Source organism: Myiozetetes cayanensis, unplaced genomic scaffold (assembly GCF_022539395.1).
Source record: "Myiozetetes cayanensis isolate MyiCay16 unplaced genomic scaffold, myiCay2020 scf682, whole genome shotgun sequence".
Taxonomy (NCBI): domain Eukaryota; kingdom Metazoa; phylum Chordata; class Aves; order Passeriformes; family Tyrannidae; genus Myiozetetes; species Myiozetetes cayanensis.
The window spans coordinates 1-23,801 of record NW_026087945.1 but is presented as its reverse complement, the minus strand read 5'-3'; the positions used below and the strand labels follow the sequence as shown (position 1 = coordinate 23,801).

The window sequence follows — 23,801 nt, the reverse complement described above, 5'->3', positions numbered from 1 at the left end:
GACAAGGTGGGACGGGGAGGGATGGGGACAAGAGGGGAGGGGACGGGAGGGACGGGGGAGGGACGGGGAGGGGATGGGGACAGCGGGGAGGGGACGGGGAGGGGACGGGGACAGGGGAGAGGGACGGGGAGGGGACAGGGGAGGGGACGGGGACAGCGGGGGAGGGGACGGGGGACAGGGGGAGGGAGACGGGGAGGGGACTGGGACAGGGGAGGGATCGGGAGGGATGGGAGGACAGCGGGGGAGGGGACAGGGGAGGGGACGGGGACAGGGGAGGACGGGGAGGGACAGGGAGGGACGTGGGACAGCGGGGAGGGACGGGGACAGGGGGAGGGACGGGAGAGGGACGGGGAGGGACGGGGGACAGCGGGGAGGGACGGGGACATGGGAGGGGACGGGGACAGCGGGAGAGGACCAGGAGGGGATCGGGAGGGGCTGGGGACCAAAGGGACGGACCGAGGAGGGGCTGGGGACAACTGGGAGGGGATGAAGGGAACGGGGAGGACAAAGGAGGGCCTGGGGCAGCGGGGAGGGGACAGGGAGGGGACAAGGAGAGCTGGGGACACGGGGAGGGACCGGGAAGGGGAGGGTGACACCGGGGGACACCGAGGAGGGGTCACGGGTGACCGGCTGGAGCCGGGGAGGGACTGGGCGACCCCGAGGGGACCAGGGTGACACCGAGGGGATCAGGGGAGACCCTGAGGGGACCAGGGGGGGACCAGGGTGACACCGGGGAGGGGACCCCGGGGGGAACGGAGGGACCGTGAAGGGACGGGGGGGGAACCGGGGGAGCTCCGGTGGCACCGGCGGGGACGATGACGGCGGCGGGAAGGGACAGAGCGACACCGGGGAGGGACAGAGGGACACCGGGGAGGGACAGAGGGACACCGGGGAGGGACAGAGGGACACCAGAGGGGACCGGAGGGACAGCGAGGGGGGACCGGGTGGCACTCGGGGAGGGGAGGGGACAGCCCGGCCCCAGGGGTGGGGACACACCGGGGAGGAACCGGCGGCCCCGGGGGTGGGGGGAGCCCTGGGGACACCGGTGACGTCACGGCGGAGGAGGAAGTGTCCCCGTCCCCCCCTCCCCCACTCGTGTCCCTTTTCCCCCCACGGGGATTTCGCCTCCCGGCCGTGACGGATTCCCGGAGTTTCCTGCGCGGAGCTGGGAGGGAATTTTTGACCCCGGGACCGGGAAGGGTTTGGGAGGGGGTGGGGTGGGGGACACGACACGGGGGTGGGGGTGGGGGACGGGAGAAGATTCCCGGACTCCTGGGGGCTCCCGGAGAGGCGTGACTGTCCCTTGGGATTGGGGAGAGACCCCAAAAATGGGACCTCTACGGGACACCCTGAGTGGGACCCCAAAATGGGGACCCCAATGGAAAGACTCCCAAAATGGGGACCCCAGTGAAACCTCCCAAAATGGAACCCCCAATATGAAACCCTCCCAAAATGGAATCCTCCTGAGTGGGATCCCAAAGAAAGCCCCCACCCCCATGGGAAGCTCCTCAAAGGGGGACCCCAGTGGGAGACCCCTGAGTGGCACCCCAAATGTGAAACCCCCCCAAATGTGACACCCCTCGAGTGGCACCCGAAATATGAAGCCCCCAAAATGTGACACCCCAAATGTGAACCCCCAAAATGCGACCCCCAAATGTGAAGCCCCTCCCAAAATGTGACCCTGAAATGTGAAGCCCCTCCAAAATTTGACCCCCGAGGGACACCCCAAATGTGAACCCCCCAAAATGTGACCCCCAAATGTGAAGCCCCCCAAAATGTGATTCCCCTGAGTAAGACCCCAAAATGTGAACCCCCAAAATGTGACTCCCGAGTGAGACCCCAAAATGTGACACCCCAAATGTGAAACCCCCAAAATATGACACCTCCGACTAACCCCCAAATGTGAAGCCCCCAAATGTGACCCCCGAGTGACACCCCAAATGTGAACCCCTCCCAAAATGTGACCCCCAAATGTGAAGCCCTCCCCAAAAAATGTGACACCCCCTGAGTGGCACCCCAAATATGAAGCCCCCAAAATGGGACCTCCCAAATGTGAAACCCCCAAAATGTGACGCCTCCCGAGGGACACCCCAAATGTGAAGCCCCCAAAATGTGACCCCCAAATGCGACCCCCAAAATGTGACCCTCGAGGACACCCCAAATGTGAACCCCTCCCAAAATGTGACCCCCTGAGTGAGACCCCCAAATGTGACACCCCAAATGTGAAAACCCCCAAAATATGACACCCCTGACTAACCCCCAAATGTGAACCCCCCAAAATGTGACCCCCAAATGCGACTCCCCCAAAATATGACACCCCGAGTAACCCCCCAAATGTGAACCCCCCAAAATGTGATACCCCAAATGCGACCCCCCAAAATATGACCCCCTCGAGGGACACCCCAAATGTGAACCCTCCCCAAAATGTGACCCCCAAATGTGAACCCCCAAATGTGACCCCGAGTGACACCCCAAATGTGAAGCCCCCAAATGTGACTCCCCGAGTGGCACCCGAAATATGAAGCCCCCAAAATGTGACACCCCAAATGTGAAACCCCCAAAATGTGACGCCTCCCCGAGGGACACCCCAAATGTGAACCCTCCCAAAATGTGACCCCGAGTGACACCCCAAAATATGACCCCCGAGTGAGACCCCAAATGTGAACCCCACAAATGTGACCCCCACGAATGAGACCCCAAAATGTGACACCTCAAATGTGAAAAACCCCCAAAATGTGACCTCCCAAATGTGAAGCCCCCCAAAATGTGACACCCCAAATGTGAAACCCCTCCCAAAATGTGATCCCCTGAGTGACCCCCAAATGTGAACCCCCAAAATGTGACCTCCCAAATGTGACCCCCAAAATGTGACGCCGTCCCGAGTAACCCCCAAATGTGAACCCCCAAAATGTGATACCCCAAATGTGAAGCCTCCCAAAATGTGACCTCTCCCGAGGGACACCCCAAATGTGAAGCCTCCCCAAATGTGATCCCCCGAGTGAGACCCCAAAATGTGACTCCCAATGTGAAGGCCCTCAAAATGTGACACCCCAAATGTGAAGCTCCCCAAAATGTGACACTCCCGAGTGGCACCTGAAATATGAAGCCTCCCAAAATGTGACTCCCAAATGTGAACCCCCCAAAATGTGACTCCCAAATGTGAAGCTCCTCCAAAATTTGACTCCCCAAGTGACACCCCTGAATGTGAACCCCTCCCAAAATATGACCTCCCCAAATGCGACTCCCCAAAATGTGACTCCCCCGAGTGACACCCCAAAATGTGACCTCCCACCCGAAATATGAAGCCCCCAAATGTGACACCCCAGTGAAACCCCCAAATGACGCCTCCCCGAGGTTTTAAATGTGAACCCCTCCCAAAATGTGACCCCCAGTGACACCCAAAATATGACCCCCGAGTGAGACCCCAAATGTGAACCCCAATGTGAGCCACGAATGAGACCCCCAAAATATGACACCCCGAGTAACCCCCGAAATGTGAACCCCCCAAAATGTGATACCCCAAATGCGGCTCCCCAAAGATGACCCCCTCGAGGGACACCCCAAATGTGAACGCCTCCCCAAAATGTGACCCCCAAATGTGAACCCCCAAATGACTCCCGAGTGACACCCCAAATGAAGCCCCCAAATGTGACCCCCAGTGGCACCCGAAATATGAAGCCCCCCAAATGTGACACCCCAAATGTGAAACCCCAAAATGTGACGCCTCCCCGAGGGACACCCCAAATGTGAACCCTCCCAAAATGTGACCCCTCGAGTGACACCCCAAAATATGACCCCGAGTGAGACCCCAAATGTGAACCCCCAAAATGTGACCCCCACGAATGAGACCCCAAAATGTGACACCTCAAATGTGAAAACCCCCCAAAATGTGACCTCCCAAATGTGAAGCCCCCAAAATGTGACACCCCAAATGTGAAACCCCTCCCAAAATGTGATCCCCGAGTGACCCCCAAATGTGAACCCCCAAAAATGTGACCTCCCAAATGTGACCCCCAAAATGTGACGCCGTCCCGAGTAACCCCCAAATGTGAACCCCCAAAATGTGATACCCCAAATGTGAAGCCCCCCAAAATGTGACCCCTCCCGAGGACACCCCAAATGTGAAGCCCCCCAAATGTGATCCCCCGAGTGAGACCCCAAAATGTGACCCCCCAAGTGTGAAGCGCCCCCAAAATGTGACACCCCAAATGTGAAGCCCCCAAAATGTGACACCCCGAGTGGCACCCTGAAATATGAAGCCCCCCAAAATGTGACCTCCCAAATGTGAACCCCCAAAATGTGACCCCCAAATGTGAAGCTCCCCTCCAAAATTTGACCCCCAAGTGACACCCCGAATGTGAGACCCCCAAAATGTGACCTCCCAAATGCGACCCCCCAAAATGTGACCTCCCGAGTGACACCCCAAAATGTGACCCCCCAAATGCGACCCCCAAAATGTGACCCCCTCGAGGGACACCCCAAATGTGAAGCCCCCCAAATGTGACCCCCGAGTGAGACCCCAAAATGTGACACCCCAAATGTGAAAACCCCCAAAATATGACCCCCGAGTAACCCCCAAATGTGACCCCCCAAAATGTGACCCCCAAATGTGAAGCCCCCAAAATGTGATCCCCCGAGTAAGACCCCAAAATGTGAACCCCCAAAATGCGACGCCCCAAAATGTGACCCCCTGAGTGACCCCCAAATGTGAACCCCCAAAATGTGATACCCCAAATGCGACCCCCAAAATGTGACCCCTCGAGGACACCCCAAATGTGAACCCCAAAATGTGACACCCCAAATGCGACCCCCAAAATGTGACCCCCTCGAGGACACCCCAAATGTGAACCCTCCCAAAATGTGACCCCCAAATGTGAACCCCCAAATGTGACCCCCGAGTGACACCCCAAATGTGAACCCTCCCCAAAATGTGACCCCCAAATGTGAACCCCCAAATGTGACCCCCGAGTGACACCCCAAATGTGAAGCCCCCAAAATGTGACCCCCTGAGTGACACCTCAAATGTGAAGCCCCCAAAATGTGACACCCCAAATGTGAACCTCCCCTCCAAAATGTGACCTCCCAAATGTGAAACCCCCCCAAAATGTGACGCCTCCCCGAGGGACACCCCAAATGTGAACCCTCCCAAAATGTGACCCCCCGAGTGACACCCCAAAATATGACCCCCCTCGAGGGACACCCCAAATGTGAACCCCCCTCCCAAAGTGTGACCCCCCGAGTGAGACCCCAAAATGTGACCCCCAAATGTGAAGCCCTCCAAATGTGACCCCCGAGTGAGACCCTCTCAAAGGGCCCTCCCAGGAAGCTCCCAAAGCGGGACCCCCAAGGGCCCCTCCACGAAGCCTCCCCGCCCCAAACGAGAGTTGGGGGCTCAAATTTGGGGCTCCCCTGACAGGCCCCACCCTCCGCCCTTCATGACCACGCCCCTTTCAGATGACCCCGCCCCTCTCCCCGCCCACTCATTCATAGCCTGAAGAGACCACGCCCCCTTACCACTCTCCACCAATCAGCACCGCCCTCCCAAACGAGCGGGGCGCAGGATGATGACGTCATAGCAAGCGCCACCAGGCGAGGACGGCGCGGGGCCGAAGGGGGCGCATCACGTGACCCCGGTGGGTGGTGGGCGTGGTCGGAGGGGCGGGGCTTGCGTGGGTGTGGCCGCCAGGTGTGGGCGGGGCCAAAGCGGCGCGCGGGACTTCCGGGAGGGGAAGGGAAAGGTGAGGGGGGGGGTCCCAAAATTCTGGGGGGGTCCCGGGCAGTGGGGGGTCCCAAACACTGGGGGTCCTGGGAAGTGAGAGGGGGTCCCAAAACACTGGGGGTCCCCGGCAATGGGAGGGGGGAGGGGTCCCAAAACGCTGGGGAGGGGTCGAGGACACGGAGGAGACCCGGGAGCGTCCCGGTCAGTGGGAGGGGGGAAGGGGGTCCCAAATACTGGGGGGCCTCAGTAGTGGGAGGGGTCCCAAAACACTGGGGGTCCCCGGCAATGGGGGGGCGGGAGGGGTCCCAAAACACTGGGGGAGGGGTCGAGGGACACGGAGGAGACCCTGGGTGGGTCCCGGGCAGTGGGAGGGGGACACAGGAACAAGGGGGTCTCGGGGGGTCGTGAGACACGCGGGAGACTCTGGGGAGGTCCCAGGACACGGGCGGTGTCTCAGGGGTCCTCAGGGCGTCGTGGGACACCTGGACAGCCCGGGGGTCCGGAGGCACTGGGGGCGTCCCACTGGGAGTTCGTGGGACAGGGGGACACCCAGGGGGTCCGTCATGAGAGGAAGGGGGTCCCGGGGGTTCACGGGCACTGGGGGGCGTCACGGGAATAGGGGGTCCTGGGGTCGTGGGACGAGGGGACACGCGGGGGAAGGGTCCCTGGGCACTGGGGGTCCCAGTGAGGGTCGTGGGACAGGGGGACACACAGGGGAGGGGTCCCTGGGCACTGGGGGGGTCCCGTGGGGTCGCGGGACAGGAGGACACACGGGGGAGGGTCCCTGTGCACTAGGGGGGTCTCGGGGGTCGTGGGACAGGAGGACACGCGGGGTAGGGGTCCCTGGGCACTGGGGGTCGTGGGACAGGGGGACACGCTGGGGAAGGGTCCCTGGGCACTGGGGGGTGTCTCGGGGGTCGTGGAGCAGTGTGGGGGTGTTCAAAGGGTTCCCAAAACACGGGGACGCCGGGGGTCTCAGGAGGGGTCGTGGGACAGGAGGACACCGCGGGGGAAAGGGGGAGGTCCTCAGGGACTGGGGGGAGACACGGGGGCAGGAAGGGGGTTGGGGGTCCCTGGGGTGTCACAGGGAGGGGGAGGGGACACGGTGACAGCGAGGACACGGCGAGTGGGGGGCCTTGGGGACAATCAGAGACTGGGGTGGCTTTGGGGACACGGGGGGACAGTCAGGGACAGGGTGGCCTTGGGGGACTGAAGGGGCTATCAGAGACCGGGGATGGCTTTGGGGACGGGGGGACAATCAGAGACTGGGGGTGGCTTTGGGGACATGGGGGGACGTTTGGGGACAGGGGGACAATCAGAGACCGGGGGTGGCTTTGGGGACATGGGGGACGATCGGGGACAGGGGGACAATCAGAGACTGGCGTGGCTTTGGGGACATGGGGGGACGATCGGGGACAGGGGGAACAATCAGAGACCGGGGGTGGCTTTGGGGACACGGGGGGGACAGTCAGGGACAGGGTGGCCTTGGGGGACTGAAGGGGCAATCAGAGACCGGGGTGGCTTTGGGGACACGGGGGGACGGTCGGGGATAGTGGGGTGGCCTTGGGGGACAATCAGAGACCAGGGATGGCTTTAGGGACTGGCGTGGCTTTGGGGACATGGGGGACAATCAGAGACCGGGGTGGCTTTGGGGACACGGGGGGACGATCGGGGACAGGGGGACAATCAGAGACCGGGGGTGGCTTTAGGGACTGGCGTGGCTTTGGGGACAGGGAGGACAATCAGAGACCGGGGATGGCTTTAGGGACTGGCGTGGCTTTGGGGACACGGGGGGGACGGTCAGGGACAGGGGGGTGGCCTTGGGGACAGAGGGGACACCGACCCAGCAGAGCCTCCAAAGTGGGGCACAGAGCCAGGCCTGAGCTTGTCCCCGTCGCTGTCCCAGGGCCCGTTGTCACCTCGTGTCACCGCCACCAGCAGGTACCGACCCCGCCCCCCCAAAGTATCCCCAAACGGGGCGGTTTTGCCCAATTCCAGGGTTTTTTTGGGTGGGTTTTTTTTTGCCCCGGTTGCCCTCGGGTTTAAGGGCCCAAAGGGAGGAATTCGGGGCAGGAATTCGGGGCAGGAATTCCGGGGCGGGGCGGGAAGGGGGAGCCGGGAATGCTTGGGATGATCGGGAAGGGTTTGGGATCCGCCCCCGGGGCAGGGATTGCGTTTGGGACGCCTCGTTAGGGCTCATTATGCAAATGAGGTGGGCGGGGCCGGCGCCGGCGCTGGCCTGGGGGGCGGGAACCCGGTTAGACCGGGCTTGGTTAAACTGGGACCGGTTTAACTGGGATTAAACCTGGCTTCGATTGAACTGGGAGAGTGAACTGGGTTTGATTAAACTGGGTTTGATTAAACTGGGTTTGATTAAACTGGGTTTGATTAAACTGGGAGAGTGAACTGGGTTTGATTAAACTGGGTTTGATTAAACTGGGAGAGTGAACTGGGTTCAATTAAACTGGGTTTGATTAAACTGGGAGAGTGAACTGGGTTTAGTTCACCAGGCCCAGTTAAACTGGGTTCAATTAAACTGGGAGAGTGAACTGGGTTTGATTAAACTGGGTTTGATTAAACTGAACTGGGTTTAGTTCACCAGGCCCAGTTAAACTGGGTTTGATTAAACTGGGAGAGTGAACTGGGTTTAGTTCACCAGGCCCAGTTAAACTGGGTTCAATTTAATGGGGTTCAGAGAAAATAAGTTTCTCCCATTCCTGGTGCTGTTTATCCCATTTATCCCATTCCCGGTGTCGTTTATCCCATTCCTCCCGTTCCAGGTGCTGTTTATCCCATTCCCAGTGTTGTTTATCCCGTTCCAGGTGCAATTTATCCCATTCCTGGTGTCGTTTACCCCGTTTATCCCATTCCCAATGTCATTTATCCCATTCCCAATGTAATTTATCCCATTTCCAGTGTCATTTCTCCCATTCCTAATGTCATTTATCCCATTTCCAGTGCCATTTATCCCATTCCTGGTGCTGTTTATCCCATTTATCCCATTCCTGATGTCGTTTATCCCATTCCAGGTACCGTGTATCCCGTTCCCGATGCTGTTTATCCCATTTATCCCATTTCCTGATGTCATTTCTCCCATTCCCAGTGTCATTTATCCCATTTATCCCATTCCCGGTGTTGTTTATCCCATTTATCCCATTCCCAGTGTCGTTTCTCCCATTCCTGATGTCATTTATCCCATTCCAGGTGCCATTTATCCCATTTATCCCATTCCTTATGTGTTTATCCCATTCCAGGTGCCGTGTATCCCGTTCCCAGTGCCATTTATCCCATTTATCCCATTTCTGATGTCGTTTATCCCATTCCTGATGTCATTTATCCCATTCCAGTGCCGTTTATCCCATTCCCAGTGCCGTTTATCCTGTTCATCCCATTTCCAGTGCCATTTATCCCATTCCTGATGTCATTTCTCCTGTTCCAGGTGTTGTTGATCCCATTCCTGGTGCTGTTTATCCCATTTATCCCGTTCCCAGTGTCATTTCTCCCATTACTGGTGCTGTTTATCCCATTTATCCCATTCCCGGTGCCATTTATCCCGTTTCTCCCATTCCAGCTGTCGTTTATCCCGTTCCAGGTTCAGTGTCCCGGTTCCCAGTGCCGTTTATCCCATTCCTGATGTCATTTATCCCATTCCAGTGCCGTTTATCCCATTCCAGATGTCATTTATCCCATTCCCGGTGCCATTTATCCCATTCCTGATGTCATTTATCCCATTCCAGTGCCATTTATCCCATTCCTGATGTCATTTATCCCATTCCAGTGCCGTTTATCCCATTCCTGATGTCATTTATCCCATTCCTGATGTCATTTATCCCACTCCAGTGCCATTTATTGGTGTCGTTTGTCCCATTCCAGTGCCGTTGTCCCATTCCCGGTGTCGCATCCCATTCCTGATGTTTGTTATCCCATTCCAGTGCCATTTATCCCATTCCTGATGTCATTTATCCCATTCCTGATGCCGTTTATCCCATTCCTGATGTCATTTATCCCATTCCCGGTGTCATTTCTCCCATTCCAGATGCCGTTTATCCCATTCCCGGTGTCATTTCTCCCGTTCCAGGTGTGGTTGATCCCATTCCCGGTGTGTTTCTCCCATTCCAGGTGTGGTGTCCCAGTTCCCAGTGTCATTTCTCCCGTTCCAGGTGTGGTTGATCCCATTCCTGGTGTCTTTCTCCCGTTCCAGGTGTGGTGTCCCGGTTCCCGGAGTGGGATGGAGCTGCTGGCTGGGCTGGGCTGTGCCTGTGCCGGCCTCGTGGCCGCGGCGCTGCTGGGGCTGGCCTGGCACCTGGGGCTGCTCTACCGGCTGTGCCACAAGGTCTGGGGACACTGGGGACACTGGGGACACTGGGGGGACACTGGGGGGACACTGGGGGGACATTGGGGACAGGGGGGCACCTGGGGCTCCTCTACCGGCTCTGCCACAAGGTCTGGGGACAGGGGGGACACTGGGGACACTGGGGGGACATTGGGGACAGGGGACACTGGGGACACTGGGGGGACATTGGGGACACTGGGGACACTGGGGACACTGGGGACACTGGGGGGACATTGGGGACACTGGGGACACTGGGGGGACACTGGGGACAGGGGGGCACCTGGGGCTCCTCTACCGGCTGTGCTACAAGGTCTGGGGACACTGGGGACACTGGGGGGACATTGGGGACACTGGGGACACTGGGGACATTGGGGACATTGGGGACATTGGGAGGACATTGAGGACATTGGGGACACTGAGGGGACACTGGGGACACTGGGGACACTGGGGGGACATTGGGGACAGGGGGGCACCTGGGGCTCCTCTACCGGCTGTGCCACAAGGTCTGGGGACACTGGGGACTTTTGGGACATTGGGGACACTGGGGACACTGGGGACACTGGGGGACACTGGGGACATTGGGGACACTGGGGACATTGGGGACATTGGGGACACTGGGGGGACATTGGGGACATGGGGGGCACCTGGGGCTCCTCTACCGGCTGTGCCACAAGGTCTGGGGACAGGGGGGACACTGGGGACACTGGGGGACATTGGGGACATTGGGGACACTGGGGACACTGGGGGACATTGGGGACAGGGGGACACTGGGGGGACATTGGGGACACTGGGGACACTGGGGACACTGGGGGGACATTGGGGACAGGGGGACACCTGGGGCTCCTCTACCGGCTGTGCCACAAGGTCTGGGGACACTGGGGACACTGGGGACACTGGGGGGACACTGGGGGACACTGGGGACAGGGGGCATCTGGGGCTCCTCTACCGGCTGTGCCACAAGGTCTGGGGACACTGGGGACACTGGGGGATATTGGGGACAGGGGGGACACTGGGGGACACTGGGGGACACTGGGGACATTGGGGACACCGGGGGAACACTGGGGGGACATTGGGGACAGGGGGGCACCTGGGGACATTGGGGATATTGGGGACACTGGGGGGACACTGGGGGGACATTGGGGACACTGGGGGGACACTGGGGGACATTGGGGACAGGGGGACACTTGGGGCTCCTCTACCGGCTGTGCCACAAGGTCTGAGCACTGAGGGGGCATTGGGGACACCGGGGACACCAGGGGGGCAGCAGGGACACCAGAGGGAGCTGGTGGGATCACTGGGGACAGGGGGGTTCTGTCACTGTCCCCAGGGGGTTGGTGACCCCTCAGGGGGTTCTGTCACTGTCCCCAGGGGTTTGGTGACCCCCTGGTGACCCCCTGGTGACCCCTGGTGACCCCCCTGTCCCCAGGCTGACCCCGGCAGCCCCCGGCACAGTGGGGAGCTTGTGGGACATTGGGGACAGGGGGCATTCTATCACTGTCCCCAAGGGTTGGGGGCCTCTGTCACTGTCCCCAGGGGTTGGGGGGCTCTGTCACTGTCCCCAAGGGTTGGTGACCCCCCTGGTGACCCCCCTGTCCCCAGGCTGACCCCGGCAGCCCCTGGCACGGTGGGGAGCTGGTGGGACACTGGGGACAGGGGGGTTCTGTCACTGTCCCCAAGGGTTTTGTGACCCCTCAGGGGGTTCTGTCACTGTCCCCAGGGGTTTGGTGACCCCCTGGTGACCCCCTGGTGACCCCCCTGTCCCCAGGCTGACCCCAGCAGCCCCCGGCACGGTGGGGAGCTGGTGGGACATTGGGGTCAGGGGGGTTCTGTCACTGTCCCCAAGGGTTTGGTGACCCCCTGGTGACCCCCCTGTCCCCCCCTGTCCCAGGCTGACCCGGGCAGCCCCCGGCACGGGGGGGAGCTGGTGGGACACTGGGGACAGGGGGGGCTCTGTCACTGTCCCCAGGGGTTGGTGACCCCTCAAGGGGTTCTGTCACTGTCCCCAAGGGGTCAATGACCCCCTGGTGACCCCCCTGTCCCCCCTGTCCCCAGGCTGACCCGGGCAGCCCCCGGCACGGGGGGGAGCTGGTGGGACACTGGGGATGGGGGAGGTTCTGTCACTGTCCCCAGGGGTCAATGACCCCCTGGTGACCCCCTGGTGACCCCCTGGTGACCCCCCTGTCCCCCCTGTCCCCCCTGTCCCAGGCTGACCCCGGCAGCCCCCGGCACAGTGGGGAGCTGGTGGGACATTGGGGATGGGGGAGGCTCTGTCACTGTCCCCAGAGGTTTTGTGACCCCCTGGTGACCCCCTGTCCCCCCCTGTCCCCAGGCTGACCCGGGCAGCCCCCGGCACGGGGGGGAGCTGGTGGGACATTGGGTACAGGGGGGTTCTGTCACTGTCCCCAGGGGTTTGGTGACCCCTCAGGGGGTTCTGTCACTGTCCCCAGGGGTTGGGGGTCTCTGTCACTGTCCCCAGGGGTTGGTGACCCCTCAAGGGGTTCTGTCACTGTGTCCAGGGGTCAATGACCCCCTGGTGACCCCCCTGTCCCAGGCTGACCCCGGCAGCCCCCGGCACGGGGGGGAGCTGGTGGGACATTGGGGATGGGGGGGGTTCTGTCACTGTCCCCAGGGGTTGGGGAGCTCTGTCACTGTCCCCAGGGGTTGGGGAGCTCTGTCACTGTCCCCAGGGGTTGGTGACCCCCCTGAGGGTCATGGGGGGCTCTGGTGACCCCCTGGTGACCCCCCTGTCCCCCCCTGTCCCAGGCTGGCCCCAGCAGCCCCCGGCACGGGGGGGAGCTGGTGGGACATTGGGGATGGGGGAGGTTCTGTCACTGTCCCCAGGGGTTGGGGGGCTCTGTCACTGTCCCCAGGGGTCAATGACCCCCTGGTGACCCCCCTGTCCCCCCCTGTCCCAGGCTGACCCCGGCAGCCCCCGGCACGGGGGGGAGCTGGTGGGACACTGGGGTCAGGGGGGGCTCTGTGACTGTCCCCAGGGTTGGTGACCCCCTGGTGACCCCCCTGTCCCCCCCTGTCCCAGGCTGACCCCGGCAGCCCCCGGCACGGGGGGGAGCTGGTGGGACATTGGGGTCAGGGGGGGCTCTGTGACTGTCCCCAGGGTTGGTGACCCCTCAGGGGGTTCTGTCACTGTCCCCAGGGGTTGGGGGGCTCTGTCACTGTGTCCAGGGGTCAATGACCCCCTGGTGACCCCCTGGTGACCCCCCTGTCCCCCCTGTCCCCAGGCTGACCCCGGCAGCCCCCGGCACGGGGGGGAGCTGGTGGGACATGGGGGACAGGGGGGGTTCTGTCACTGTCCCCAGGGGTTTGGTGACCCCTCAGGGGGTTCTGTCACTGTCCCCAGGGGTTGGTGACCCCTCAGGGGGCTCTGTCACTGTCCCCAGGGGTCAATGACCCCCTGGTGACCCCCTGGTGACCCCCCTGTCCCCCCTGTCCCAGGCTGACCCGGGCAGCCCCCGGCACGGGGGGGAGCTGGTGGCCGAGGTGCTGCGGGCGCACGGGGTGCGGTTCCTGTTCGCTCTGCCGGGGGGTCACATCTCCCCCGTGCTGGTGGCCTGTGAGAAGCTCGGGATCCGCGTGGTGGACACCAGGCACGAGGCCACCGCCGTCTTCGCCGCCGACGCCGTGTCCCGGCTCTCCGGTGAGGGCCCCGACCCTGCTGGGGGGGGTTTGGGGGGGCTTTGGGGGTTCAGGGACCTTGTGGGGTCTCCAAGGTCCTTCCAGGGTGGGGTTTGTCCCTGATTGTCCCACTTTAGGATGGTTTGGGAGCTCTGGTGGGGTCAGGACAAGGAGGTGACCCCTTGGCCAACATCTCCAAAGGGTGGAGGGTTTTGGGGTGTCCCACCTTTGGGGGGGTCCTGGTTGAACGAAGAGGGTTCAGTAACTTTGTGGGTGTCCAAGGTCCTTCCAGGGTGGGGTTTGTCCCCATTTGTCCCACTTTAGGATGGTTTGGGAGCTCTGGTGGGGTCAAGGCGAGGAGGTGACCCCATGGCCAACATCTCCAAAGGGTGGAGGGTTTTGGGGTGTCCCACCCTTGGGGGGGTCCTGGTTGACCAAGGAGGGTTTGGGGACTTTGTGGGTTGTCCAAGGTCCTTCCAGGGTGGGGTTTGTCCCTGCTTGTTCCCCCCTGAAGGAAATTTGGGATCTCTGGTGGGGTCAGGACAAGGAGGTGACCCCTTGGCCAACACCTTTGCCAGTTGGGGTGTCCAAGCTCGGGGGGTCCTGGTGGACCTGGGAAAGGTTCAACGACTCTGTGGGTTGTCCAAGGTCCTTCCAGGGTGGGGTTTGTCCCCGTTTGTCCCACTTTAGGATGGTTTGGGAGCTCTGGTGGGGTCAGGACAAGGAGGTGACCCCATGGCCAACACCTGCCCAGCGGGTGGAGGGTTTTGGGGTGTCCCCCCCTTGGGGGGTCCTGGTTGACCTGAGAAGGTTTCAGTAACTTTGTGGGTGTCCAAGGTCCTTCCAGGGTGGGGTTTGTCCCCATTTGTCCCACATTAGGATGGTTTGGGATCTCTGGTGGGGTCAGGACGATGAGGTGACCCCTTGGCCAACACCTTTGCCGGTTGGGGTGTCCAAGCTTGGGTGGTCCTGGTGGACCAAGGAGGGTTTGGGGACTTTGTGGGTTGTCCAAGGTCCTTCCAGGGTGGGGTTTGTCCCCGTTTGTCCCACTTTAGGATGGTTTGGGAGCTCTGGTGGGGTCAGGGCGAGGAGGTGACCCCATGGCCAACACCTTTGCCAGTTGGGGGTGTCCAAGTTTGGTGGGTTCTGGTGGACCTGGGAAGGGTTCAACAACTTTGTGGGGTGTCCATGGTCCTTCCAGGGTGGGGTTTGTCCTCATTTATTCCCCCTAAAGATAATTTGGGAGTTTCACTGGGGACAGGAAAAGACCCCACAACCTCTTGGCCAGCACCTGCAATGGGTGGAGGGTTTTGGGGTGTCCCACCTTGGGGGGGTTCTGGTTGACCAAGGAAGGTTCAGGGACTTTGTGGGTTGTCCAAGGTCCTTCCAGGGTGGGGTTTGTCCCTGTTTGTCCCACTTTAGGATGGTTTGGGATCTCTGGTGGGGTCAGGACGAGGAGGTGACCCCATGGCCAACACCTTTGCCAGTTGGGGTGTCCAAGCTCAGGGGGTCCTGGTTGACCAAGGAGGGTTCGGGGACTTTGTGGGTTGTCCAGGGTCCTTCCAGGGTGGGGTTTGTCCCTGTTTGTCCCACTTTAGGATGGTCTGGGAGCTCTGGTGGGGTCAGGACAAGGAGGTGACCCCATGGCCAACACCCACCCAGCAGGTGGAGGGTTTGGGGTGTCCCAGCTTGGGGGGGTCCTGGTTGACCTGAGAAGGTTTCAGTGGCTTTCTGGGTGTCCAAATTCCTTCCAGGGTGGGGTTTGTCCCCATTTGTTCCCCCCTGAAGGAAATTTGGGAGCTCTGGTGGGGTCAGGACAAGGAGGTGACCCCATGGCCAACACCTGCCCCAGTGGACTTTGTGGGTTGTCCAAGGTCCTTCCAGGGGGGGGTTGTCCCCATTTATTCCACCCTAAAGATAATTTGGGAGTTTCTTTGGGGACAGGAAAAGACCCCACGACCTCTTGGCCAACGTCTCCAAAGGGTGGAGGATTTTGGGGTGTCCCAGCTTCACGGGGTCCTGGTTGACTAAGGAGGGTTTGACGACTTTTTGGGGTGTCCAAGGTCCTTCCAGGGTGGGGTTTGTCCCTGCTTGTTCCCCCCTGAAGGAAATTTGGGATCTCTGGTGGGGTCAGGACGAGGAGGTGACCCCTTGGCCAACATCTCCAAAGGGTGGAGGGTTTTGGGGTGTCCCACCTTGGGGGGTCCTGGTTGACCTGAGAAGGTTTCAGTGGCTTTCTGGGTGTCCAAGGTCCTTCCAGGGTGGGGTTTGTCCCTGTTTGTCCCACTTTAGGATGGTTTGGGAGCTCTGGTGGGGTCAGGACAAGGAGCTGACCCCTTGGCCAAACCTTTGCCAGTTGGGGGTGTCCAAGCTTGGGGGGTCCTGGTGAACCAAGGAGAGTTTGGGGACTCTGTGGTTTGTCCAAGGTCCTTCCAGGGTGGGGTTTGTCCCCGTTTGTCCCACTTTAGGATGGTCTGGGAGCTCTGGTGGGGTCAGGACAAGGAGGTGACCCCTTGGCCAACACCTCTGCCAGTTGGGGGTGTCCAAGTTTGGTGGGTTCTGGTGGACCTGGGAAGGGTTCAACGACTCTGTGGGTTGTCCAAGGTCCTTCCGGGGGGGGGTTGTCCCTGTTTGTCCCACTTTAGGATGGTTTGGGAGCTCTGGTGGGGTCAGGACAAGGAGGTGACCCCTTGGCCAACACCTTTGCCAGTTGGGGGTGTCCAAGTTTGGTGGGTTCTGGTGGACCTGGGAAGGGTTCAACGACTCTTGGACCTTGTCCAAGGTCCTTCCAGGGTGGGGTTGTCTCCATTTATTCCCCCTAAAGATAATTTGGGAGTTTCTTTGGGGACAGGAAAAGACCCCACGACCTCTTGGCCAACGTCTCCAAAGGGTGGAGGGTTTGGGGTGTCCCAGCTTAGGGGGGTCCTGGTTGACCTGAGAAGGTTTCAGTAACTTTGTGGGTTGTCCAAGGTCCTTCCAGGGTGGGGTTTGTCCCACTTTAGGATGGTTTGGGAGCTCTGGTGGGGTCAGGACGATGAGGTGACCCCATGGCCAAGGCCTGCCCTGTGGGTGGAGGATTTTGGGGTGTCCCCCCTCGCTCTCCTCCCGTTGACCCCAGAACCCACCTTGTCGCTCCCAGAGATCCTTCCAAGGTGTTTCCCCCCCTCCCCCACCTTGGATCAAACTCACCCCTTGGCTCCCCCTCAATAAGGGGGTGCCCAGGACCCTCCCAGCCTGGTTTTGTCCCCTCTCCTCATCCCCCCAGGTGTCATCGGCGTCGCCGCCGTCACCGCCGGCCCCGGGGTCACCAACGCGGTGACGGCCGTGAAGAACGCCCAGATGGCAGAGTCCCCCTGCTGCTGCTGGGGGCGGCAGCCTCGCTCCAGAAGGTGGGGAACAGCCCCAAAAACACCCCCTCCAAAAAACCCACCACCCCTAAAAAACACCCCCCAGAAAAACACCCCCAAAAAAACCCACCACCCCTAAAAACACCCCCAGAAAAACACCCCCTCCTCAAAAACCCACCACCCTAAAAACACCCCCAGAAAAACACCCCCTCCAAAAACCCACCACCCTAAAAACACCCCCAGAAAAACACCCCCGCAAAACCCACCACCCTAAAAACACCCCCAGAAAACACCCCCCAAAAAAACCCACCACCCTAAAGAACACCCCCAGAAAAACACCGCCCCAAAAACCCCCCACCCTAAAAACACTCCCCAAAAAACCCCCCGCCAAAAACCCACCACCCCTAAAAACACCCCCAGAAAACACCCCCAAAAAAACCAAACCCCAGGAGGGACACTGAGGGTGGGGAGGGGACACCGAGGGTGGGTGGGAGGGGAGCTCAGTTTGGGGTTAAACTGGGCTGGTTTGGGGGCTCAGTTTTGGGTTAAACTGGGCTGGTTTGGGGGGTCAGTTTGGGGTTAAACTGGGCTGGTTTGGGGGCTCAGTTTGGGGTTAAACTGGGCTGGTTTGGGGGCTCAGTTTGGGGTTAAACTGGGCTGGTTTGGGGGCTCAGTTTGGGGTTAAACTGGGCTGGTTTGGGGGTCAGTTTGGGGTTAAACTGGGCTGGTTTGGGGGCTCAGTTTTGGGTTAAACTGGGCTGGTTTGGAGGTCAGTTTTGGGTTAAACTGGGCTGGTTTGGAGCTCAGTTTGGGGTTAAACTGGCTGGTTTGGGGCTCAGTTTAGTTAAACTGGGCTGGTTTGGGGCTCAGTTTGGGGTTAAACTGGGCTGGTTTGGGGGCTCAGTTTAGGTTAAACTGGGCTGGTTTGGGGGGTCAGTTTGGGTTAAACTGGGCTGGTTTGGGGCTCAGTTTGGAGTTAAACTGGGCTGGTTTGGGGGCTCAGTTTGGGTTAAACTGGGCTGGTTTGGGGGCTCAGTTTTGGGTTAAACTGGGCTGGTTTGAGGGGTCAGTTTGGGTTAAACTGGGCTGGTTTGGGGGTCAGTTTGGGGTTAAACTGGGCTGGTTTGGGGGCTGTTTTGGGGTTAAACTGGGCTGGTTTAGGGGTCAGTTTGGGGTTAAACTGGGCTGGTTTGGGGGGTCAGTTTTGGGTTAAACTGGGCTGGTTTGGGGGCTCAGTTTGGGGTTAAACTGGGCTGGTTTGGGGGCTCAGTTTTGGGTTAAACTGGGCTGGTTTGGGGGCTCAGTTTTGGGTTAAACTGGGCCAATCTTGGGGCTCAGTTTGGGTTAAACTGGGCTGGTTTGGGGCTGAACTGACCCAGTTTGGGGCTCCCAGGGCAGTTTTGGGTCTGGGGCTGCTCTGGGTGGTCCCTGAGGCATTTCCTGGGATGGCTGATCCCAGGCTGTGTGTCCTGGCCTGGCTGATCCCAACCTGGCTGATCCCAGCCTGGCTGGATCCCAGCCTGGCTGATCCCAGCCGTGTCCCCAATGTCCCCTTGGGCCGGGGGGCTCTGCAGGACATGGAGCAGCTGTCCCTGTTATCCCAGCTGATCCCAGCTGATCCCGATATCCCAGCTGATCCTGATATCCCATCTGTGTCCCCCAGGGCCAGGGGGGGCTCTGCAGGACATGGAGCAGCTGTCCCTGTTATTCCAGCTGATCCCAGCTGATCCCAGCTGATCCCGATATCCCAGCTGATCCCAGCTGATCCCAGCTGATCCCAATATCCCAGCTGATCCCAGCTGATCCCAGGATCCTGTCTCTCTCCCCCCAGGGCCGGGGGGCTCTGCAGGACATGGAGCAGCTGTCCCTGTTCCGCACCCTGTGCAAGCTGATCCCGATATCCCAACTGATCCCGATATCCCAGCTGATCCCAATATCCCAGCTGATCCCAGCTGATCCCAGTATCCCATCTCTGTCCCCCAGGGCCGGGGGGCTCTGCAGGACATGGAGCAGCTGTCCCTGTTCCACACCCTGTGCAAGCTGATCCTGATATCCCAGCTGATCCCAGCTGATCCCAGCTGATCCCGATATCCCAGCTGATCCCAGCTGATCCCGATATCCCAACTGATCCCGATATCCCAGCTGATCCCACCTGATCCCAGCTGATCCCAATATCCCAGCTGATCCCAGCTGATCCCAATATCCCAGCTGATCCCGATATCCCAGCTGATCCCAGCTGATCCCGATATCCCAGCTGATCCCAGCTGATCCCAGCTGATCCTGGCTGTATCCCAGGATCCCAGCTGATCCCAGTATCCCATCTCTATCCCCCCAGGGCCGGGGGGCTCTGCAGGACATCGAGCAGCTGTCCCTGTTCCGCACCCTGTGCAGGCTGATCCCGATATCCCAGCTGATCCCAGCTGATCCCAGCTGATCCCGGGATCCTGGGCTGTGTTTCCAAGCCTGGCTGATCCCAGTATCCCATCTGTGTCCCCCAGGGCCGGGGGGCTCTGCAGGACATCGAGCAGCTGTCCCTGTTATCCCAGCTGATCCCAGGATCCCAGCTGATCCCAGCTGATCCCAGCTGATCCCAGGATCCTGTCTCTCTCCCCCAGGGCCGGGGGGCTCTGCAGGACATGGAGCAGCTGTCCCTGTTATTCCAGCTGATCCCAGCTGATCCCGATATCCCAGCTGATCCCAGCTGATCCCAGCTGATCCCAGGATCCTGGGCTGTGTTTCCAAGCCTGGCTGATCCCAGTATCCTGTCTCTGTCCCCCAGGGCCGGGGGGCTCTGCAGGACATGGAGCAGCTGTCCCTGTTCCGCACCCTGTGCAAGCTGATCCCGATATCCCAGCTGATCCCAGCTGATCCCGATATCCCAGCTGATCCCAGCTGATCCTGATATCCCAGCTGATCCCGATATCCCAGCTGATCCCAGCTGATCCCAGCTGATCCTGGCTGTATCCTGGGATCCCAGCTGATCCCAGTATCCCATCTCTATCCCCCCAGGGCCGGGGGGCTCTGCAGGACATCGAGCAGCTGTCCCTGTTCGCATCCTGCAGCTGATCCCGATATCCCAGCTGATCCCAGCTGATCCCAGGATCCCGTCTCTCTCCCCCAGGGCCGGGGGGCTCTGCAGGACATCGAGCAGCTGTCCCTGTTCCGCACCCTGTGCCAGCTGATCCCGATATCCCAGCTGATCCCAGCTGATCCCAGCTGATCCCACTGTATCCCAGCTGATCCCAATATCCCATCTCTCTCCCCCCAGGGCCGGGGGGCTCTGCAGGACATCGAGCAGCTGTCCCTGTTATCCCAGCTGATCCCGATATCCCAGCTGATCCCAGCTGATCCCAGCTGATCCCGATATCCCAGCTGATCCCAGCTGATCCCAGCTGATCCCGATATCCCAGCTGATCCCAGCTGATCCCAATATCCCAGCTGATCCCAGCTGATCCCAGTATCCTGTCTCTATCCCCCAGGGCCGGGGGGCTCTGCAGGACATCGAGCAGCTGTCCCTGTTCCGCACCCTGTGCAAGCTCTCGGTGTCCGTGGGGGCCGTCAGGGACATCGTGCCCACCCTGCGCGGGGCCATCGCCACAGCCCAGAGCGGCACCCCCGGTGAGGACCCCAAAAATAACCCCATGGAGGGGGGGAACCCAAAAATAACCCTGGGGGGAACCCCAAAAATACCCCGGGGAGGGGGGGACCCCAAAAACAACCCCAGGGGGGACCCCAAAACAACCCCGGGGGGACCCCAAAAACAACCCCAGGGGGAGGGGGGGAACCCAAAAATAACCCCGGGGGGGACCCCAAAAATACCCCGGGGAGGGGAGGGAACCCAAAAATAACCCCGGGGGGGACCCCAAAAACAACCCCGTGGAGGGGAGGACCCCAAAAATAACCCCATGGGGAGAGGATGGGGGGGACCCCAAAAACAACCCCGGGGGGGACCCCAAAAACAACCCCATGGAGGGGGGAACCCAAAAAACAACCCCAAGGGGAGAGGATGGAGGGGACCCCAAAAACAACCCTGTGGAGGGGGGAATGGACCCCAAAAACAACCCCGAGGGGGCCCCCAAAAACAACCCTATGGAAGAAGGGGGAGACCCCAAAAAATACCCAAGCGGGGGAAGGGCACCCCAAAACCAACCCCATGGAGGGGGGAATGGACCCCAAAAATAACCCCATGGAGGAGGGGAACCCAAAAATTACCCCGGGGGGGGGACCCCAAAAACAACCCCGGGGGGGACCCCAAAAACAACCCCATGGAGGGGAGGGGACCCCAAAAACAACTCTGGGGGGACCCCAAAAAACAACCCCATGGAGGGGATGGACCCCAAAAAATACCCCGGGGGAGGGAACCCCAAAAAATACCCCGGGGGGGACCCCAAAAACAACCCCCGGGGGGACCCCAAAAACAACCCCATGGAGGAGGGAATGGACCCCAAAAACAACCCCATGGAGGGGGGAATGGACCCCAAAAAACAATCCTATGGAGGAAGGGGGAGACCCCAAAAAATACCCAGGCGGGGGAAGGGCACCCCAAAACCAACCCCATGAAGGGGGGACCCCAAAAAACACCCCCATGGGGAGGGAATGGGGAGGTGAACCCCAAAAAACAAACCTATGGGGAGAGGTTTTGGGTTTTGAGGAGGTCTTTGGGGTTCTGAGGAGGTTTTGGGGTTCTGAGGAGGTTTTGAGGAGGTTTTGGGGTTTCAAGGAGGTTTTGAGGAGGTTTTGGGGTTCCAGGAGGTTTTGGGGTTCCAGAAGGTTTTGGGGTTCCAGGGAGATTTTGAGGAGGTTTTGGGGTTCTGAGGAGGTTTTGAGGTTTTGAGGAGGTTTTGGGTTTTTGAGGAGGTTTTTGGGGTTTTGAGGAGGTTTTTGGGGTCCCGAGGAGGTTTTGAGGAGGTTTTTGGGGTTCTGAGGAGTTTTTGAGGAGGTTTTTGGGGTTTTGAGGAGGTTTCTGGGGTCCCGAGGAGGTTTTGGGGTTTTTAGGAGGTTTTGGGGTTCCAGGAGGTTTTGGGATTTCAGGAGGTTTTGGGGTTCTGAGGAGGTTTTGGGGTTTTGAGGAGGTTTTGAGGAGGTTTTTGGGGTTCTGAGGAGGTTTTGAGGAGGTTTTGAGGAGGTTTTGGGTTTCTGAGGAGGTTTTGAGGAGGTTTCGGGGTTTTTAGGAGGTTTTTGGGGTTCTGAGGAGGTTTTGGGGTTCTGAGGAGGTTTGGGGGTTCCAGGAGGTTTTGGGATTCCAGGAGGTTTTGGGGTTCCAGGAGGTTTTGAGGAGGTTTTGGGGTCCAAGGAAGTTTTTGGGGTTCTGAGGAGGTTTGGGGTTTTTAGGAGTTTTTTAGGGTTCTGAGGAGGTTTTGAGGAGGTTTTGGGATTTTGAGGAGGTTTTTGGGTCCTGAGGAGGTTTTGGGATTTCAGGAGGTTTTGGGTTCTGAGGAGGTTTTGAGGAGGTTTTGAGGAGGTTTTGAGGAGGTTTTTGGGGTTCTGAGGAGGTTTTGAGGAGGTTTTTGGTGTTCTGAGGAGGTTTGGGGGTTTTAGGATTTTTGGGGGGTTCTGAGGAGTTTTTGAGGAGGTTTTGAGGTTTTGAGGAGGTTTTGAGGAGGTTTTGGGGTCCCGAGGAGGTTTTGAGGAGGTTTTTGGGGTCCCTAGGAGGTTTTTGGGGTCCCGAGGAGGTTTTGGGGTTCTGAGGAGGTTTTTGGGGTCCCAAGGAGGTTTTTGGGGTCCCGAGGAGGTTTTGAGGAGGTTTTGGGGTCCCGAGGAGGTTTTGAGGAGGTTTTTGGGGTTCTGAGGAGGTTTTTGGGGTTCTGAGGAGGTTTTGAGGAGGTTTTGGGGTTTTGAGGAGGTTTTGAGGAGGTTTTGAGGAGGTTTTTGGGGTTTTGAGGAGGTTTTGAGGAGGTTTTGAGGAGGTTTTTGGGGTTTTGAGGAGGTTTTGAGGAGGTTTCTGGGGTCCCGAGGAGGTTTCTGGGGTCCTGAGGAGGTTTTGGGGTCACTTCACCCCAATTCTGGCAGGCCCTGTGTTCGTGGAGCTCCCCATCGACGTCCTCTACCCCTTCCACGTGGTGCAGAAGGAGCTGGGGGGGGCCCGGAGCCCCCGCGGGCTGAGGGGGAAGGTCCTGAACTGGTGAGAACTGGGGGAAACTGGGCTGGGCTGGGGGAAACTGGGCTGGGTTAAACTGGGCTGGACTGGGGGAAACTGGGCTGGGTTAAACTGGGCTGGGGAAAACTGGGCTGGACTGGGGGAAACTGGGCTGGGTTAAACTGGGCTGGACTGGGGGAAACTGGGCTGGGTTAAACTGGGCTGGGGAAAACTGGGCTGGACTGGGGGAAACTGGGCTGGGTTAAACTGGGCTGGGTTAAACTGGGCTGGTTTGGGTGGTCAGTTTTGGGTTAAACTGGGCTGCTTTGGGGGCTCAGTTTGGGTTAAACTGGGCTGGTTTGGGGGGTCAGTTTGGGGTTAAACTGGGCTGGTTTGGGGGCTCAGTTTTGGTTAAACTGGGCTGGTTTGGGGCTCAGTTTTGGGTTAAACTGGGCTGGTTTGGGGGCTCAGCTGAGCCCATCTGGGGGGTCCCACCCCCCAATTTCCTCTCCAGGTACCTGCAGAACTACCTGCACAACCTGTTTGGGTTAAACTGGGCTGGTTTAGGGCCTCAGTTTTGGTTAAACTGGGCTGGTTTGGGGGCTCAGTTTGGGGTTAAACTGGGCTGGTTTAGGGAGTCAGTTTGGGGTTAAACTGGGCTGGTTTGAGGGCTCAATTTTGGGTTAAACTGGG

At 59.7% G+C, this 23,801-nt stretch overlaps 1 protein-coding gene across 1 annotated transcript; it reads left to right on the top strand.

Moving 5' to 3' along the window:
* The first annotated feature begins 5,462 nt into the window (after positions 1-5,462).
* Positions 5,463-23,654, top strand: LOC126651583 (2-hydroxyacyl-CoA lyase 2-like). The gene is made up of 8 exons (XM_050337541.1): positions 5,463-5,633; positions 7,626-7,660; positions 9,921-10,052; positions 13,506-13,707; positions 16,951-17,074; positions 20,512-20,650; positions 23,042-23,153; positions 23,623-23,654. The coding sequence occupies exons 3-7, from the start codon at positions 9,948-9,950 to the stop codon at positions 23,132-23,134; spliced, it is 663 nt and encodes a 220-aa protein (XP_050193498.1). The 5' UTR covers positions 5,463-5,633; positions 7,626-7,660; positions 9,921-9,947; the 3' UTR covers positions 23,135-23,153; positions 23,623-23,654.
* The last annotated feature ends 147 nt before the right edge of the window (positions 23,655-23,801 follow it).

Coding starts and splice junctions, on each gene's coding strand:
- LOC126651583 (XM_050337541.1), top strand. CDS start 9,948: ATGGAGCTGCTGGCTGGGCTGGGCTGTGCCTGTGCCGGCCTCGTGGCC. Junction 10,053..13,505: donor TCTACCGGCTGTGCCACAAG/GTCTGGGGACAC, acceptor CCCCTGTCCCAG/GCTGACCCGGGCAGCCCCCG. Junction 13,708..16,950: donor CGCCGTGTCCCGGCTCTCCG/GTGAGGGCCCCG, acceptor TCATCCCCCCAG/GTGTCATCGGCGTCGCCGCC.